General features: G+C 38.2%; 1 protein-coding gene across 8 annotated transcripts in view; it reads right to left on the bottom strand.

Moving 5' to 3' along the window:
• The window catches only part of LOC107556093 (MAP7 domain-containing protein 1-like), a 45,192-nt gene that overhangs the window by 20,014 nt on the left and 21,245 nt on the right, over window positions 1-3,933 (bottom strand). For 6 of the 8 annotated variants that reach the window (XM_016239103.1, XM_016239098.1, XM_016239099.1 and 3 more), the window contains exons 3-4: window positions 3,108-3,176; window positions 2,092-2,112 (exon numbers count right to left, since the gene is read on the bottom strand). In XM_016239103.1, coding sequence (XP_016094589.1) covers window positions 2,092-2,112; window positions 3,108-3,176 — 90 coding nt within the window. The remainder of the gene's footprint in view (window positions 1-2,091; window positions 2,113-3,107; window positions 3,177-3,933) is intronic. The other 2 variants (XM_016239100.1, XM_016239102.1) reach the window with 1 other exon arrangement.

The following is a 3,933-nucleotide window of genomic DNA, read 5'->3' as shown; positions in this document are numbered from 1 at the left end:
GCTCTGATTGGCCAGCTATCCAGTGCGTTGTGATTGGCCGAATACCTCAAGCGTGTGACGGAAATGTTTCGCCCCTTAACATATTGTGATGATGCCGTGTCCGGCCGGAGCAATGATTCAAAAACATTAAAACCCATTATAAATGAGGCATTTGTTGCATCCAGTGGGGATATAATTATGGATTATAATGACTTATACTGTCTTTTTATGAGTTGCATCGCGCCGCGTAAACATAAAACCATGTCTGCATTTGTGATCGGAGAAATGATAAACAACAAGCGCTACTCTACACTGCCCAAAACTCGCGTTTGAATCACCAGTGGCAAATTCTTTATATATAAAAAACATACTTACAGTCTGTGAGTCAGAACAGCCGGCATTGTAGTCTACTCTTCCAGGATCAGGAAACAGTCCCCCATAAAATGTGCTGGACACATCTGAATATTTGGGTTGAACTGTTCTGGAACAGTGTTGTAAATACAACTTAACCACTGATTTCTAGTCGTGTCCTCTTTTGGAAGGCCAAACAAAGTTTCGCTTTCACAACGAAACACAGTGTCACACACGGCGGCCTTGAGTGAGCGGAGGCCAGTGGATTCGACGAAGAAGCGGCCGGCGGGCTTGCTGCAACCACATGTGACGACCTCGGGCTGGATTCCGCTTCGTCCATGGTGAAAGCCGATCCGGCTATCCACAGCGCGAAGTTAATGTATTTCCTCAGCGACCAACACGGATCAGCTCTAGGCATGACGAAGCGGATATCGTCCTCTTTTGGAAGACCAAACAAAGTAGTTTCGCTTTCACAACGAAACACATGTGACGACCCCGTCTTCACGACATGGTGGCAGCAACAATACTACAGCGAGAATAAAAGTTACACCTTTCTTTGCGTGAACATTTGGGCGGTGTTATGCAAATCTTCCCACATCGTGACGTAGACATGTGGGGGCGTGTTAGAACGAGCCGTTTTAGGTAGGGGTGGTTGACTCTTAACTTTTATAAAGAATATCTCTTTGGATTTGAGACTTTAGTCTTTGCAACTTTACAGATCTTCTTTATGCACCAAGAGCTCGTAACACTTCAAAGAGAAAGGAAAAATGGAAATCGCATAATATGACCCCTTTATTTTATTTTTCCGTACATTTCTGCAATATGCACATTAACTGACAGACACCACTGATAAGCTACAACTAAATATTGTAGAAACTTAATTTCTGTAAAGTTGCTTTGCATCGATTTGTATCGTGAAAAGTGCTATACAAATAAACTTGAATTGAACTGAGTCAACTCACTTTCTGAACCGTAAGTCACTACTTGATTAAAAATCTAATTCTACAATATTCTAAAATAAACTAAATTAAATCTTTAAAACACATTTTAAAAATTTTATTAAATTGTAATTTGTAAATGTATTACCATATATGATCATTGTACAGAAAACACTGACATATTTAACCAGCCCAACCAGGTCCTAATCAGCTTAGTCAAGGTGGTCTACTAGCTTGACCTTTGCCAGTTATCTTTGGTAAACCATCTTATCGACCACCTAAACCAGCTTGAACCAGCTAATGACCATAAATTGCCAGCTTTGACCAGTTATGTAGAAACTGGTATTCATCAGAAGTTTGTTTAAGCATCATTTTCCAGCAGAGGAGTGTGACAGCTTTTCACTCAAAATTAAGGCACCCAACAACCTTTCACTAATTATGATTATGAGACACGATGGAAATGGAGCACTACAAGAGAATAAGCATTTTATAGAGAAAGGGATGAAGCGCATCAGTCACCGACACCACCAGAGACGGGGGAGTGGCTTACCTTGAGTCTGGCTATGCTGTTCTGGGGAGGGAAGGTGAGAAAGAAGACAAAAACATTGTGTCAATCATGCAAAGCAGAGCAGCACAGCACAGCAATCTCAGCAGCCATGACTAGCACAGTGTTCACTCAAAATTAAGGCACCCAACAACCTTTCACTAATTATGATTATGAGACACGATGGAAATGGAGCTCTACAAGAGAATAAGCATTTTATAGAGAAAGGGATGAAGCGCATCAGTCACCGACACCACCAGAGACGGGGGAGTGGCTTACCTTGAGTCTGGCTATGCTGTTCTGGGGAGGGAAGGTGAGAAAGAAGACAAACATTGTGTCAATCATGCAAAGCAGAGCAGCACAGCACAGCAATCTCAGCAGCCATGACTAGCACAGTTATATGATGGACAAACAAAACATGGAGCATGTGAGATATTTATAATTCTCTGTAGAGAAAAAGAAAATCTCACAGTGCTGGTTTAGTAAAGACACAGAAGCAGTTATTTCAGTCAAAATTGTTCAAACTCGGGAAAAGGTTTATAATATTAGGATCTAGGAGCCTAGAAAACAGTAAAAAGAGCTTGTATGCAACCAAGCCAGAGGTGATTTTAATAGTGTTTCCTGACATTTATTTGAATACATTTTAAAATAGAAATTATTTTTAAAACTTAAATTAGCTGAAAATTAATAAACAATATTATTATATATAAATATAAAACAAACAAACAAATGAATGTAAATAATATACTGTAAATACATTTACAATATACTGTAAATACATGTTAATATATAAATGTTTAATATTTAGCCTAAATATTATTACATAAATATCCATATATCCATTTCCGAAACTGCTTTTACTTGAAACTGCTTGTAGTGTCAGGGTATTATACTTTTTTATATAATAATTAATAAATAAATAAATAGGAATGTTTAATATTAATATATTATATAATGTATAAAATATGAATACAAATTTAAGTATGTATTTAAGAGAAAAAGAGATATATAGAATGGAAAAAGATTTAAAAATGTGGAAAACTAAAATAAATAAATAGGCAAAAATGTAAACTGCATGCACATGCTTGCGAGTCTGAAAAATGTGATTTTACACCTCTAACCAGTTAAAATCTATAAAAGTCATGGAATGTCTGCATGTATTTCTTTACAGCCTTCCTGCACTTTTGCACAAGCCTCCGGAGTTTGACGCATGAATGACATTAATTTTGTCCAAACACATCTAGACATCAGACGGCAGACGGTGCCGTCTCACTGTCTGCCTTGTGTTGTCTTACCGAGATATTTGGCCCTCTCCACCCTCCTCTCCTTTGCCTGTTTCTGCCGCTCATCCAACTTCATTCCATCTGAGGAAAGAGGCAGAATCAAAAGTTTAGTTTTGGTGAAACATTCCGAAATTGCCAGACTGTTGCTTTGTGGGTTTGTGAGGTTGTCTTTCTTCCCACTAAAGCTCTCCTGGACGGAGATAAAGAGAGATAGAGACAGTCAGACAGCGGGGTGCCGGGAATGAGAGAGGTTATTGTGTGGTAGAGGCTGCGCTCACATCTGCAGCAGTATAAAGCACTGGAAGCTGGCAGCATTCACACGCTCCGACTGTCAGCAGGAAGCCCCGAGGACTCACAGTACAGATACAATCAACTCAACGCCACACAATTAACATTCATTCGGAGTGAACCTTTACCTGGACTGAAAGACAGACTATTAGTTAGTTAATTCGTTTTACTGTATTATTAGTGGAACTTGCTCAAATGCTTCAACAACCTAGCAATCACAAATAACGCCCTAGCAACCACTTTGTAATGCCCTAGTAACCACTTAAAACATCCCAGCATTGTGTTAGGTTTGCATGACCAAGCACCCCTTGCATTTTCTTTGAAAATGGACAAATTCTAGTGTGTATTTTATAATAATAATAATAATAATAATAATGTCTTAAATTCACCAAGGCTGCATTTCTTTGATCAAAAATGACAGTAAAACAGTAAAATTGTGTAATATTATTTCTATTTAAAACAACTATTTTCTATTCCGGTTTTCTATTTTAATATATTTTAAAATGTAATTTATTCCTGATGGCAAAACTAAATGTTCAGCAGCCGTTAC

This window comes from Sinocyclocheilus grahami, unplaced genomic scaffold (genome assembly GCF_001515645.1).
Source record: "Sinocyclocheilus grahami isolate Dianchi unplaced genomic scaffold, SAMN03320097.WGS_v1.1 scaffold555.1, whole genome shotgun sequence".
In the NCBI taxonomy this organism is placed as follows: domain Eukaryota; kingdom Metazoa; phylum Chordata; class Actinopteri; order Cypriniformes; family Cyprinidae; genus Sinocyclocheilus; species Sinocyclocheilus grahami.
The sequence above is the reverse complement of the archived record's forward strand: the minus strand, read 5'-3'. Positions and strand labels throughout refer to the sequence as shown.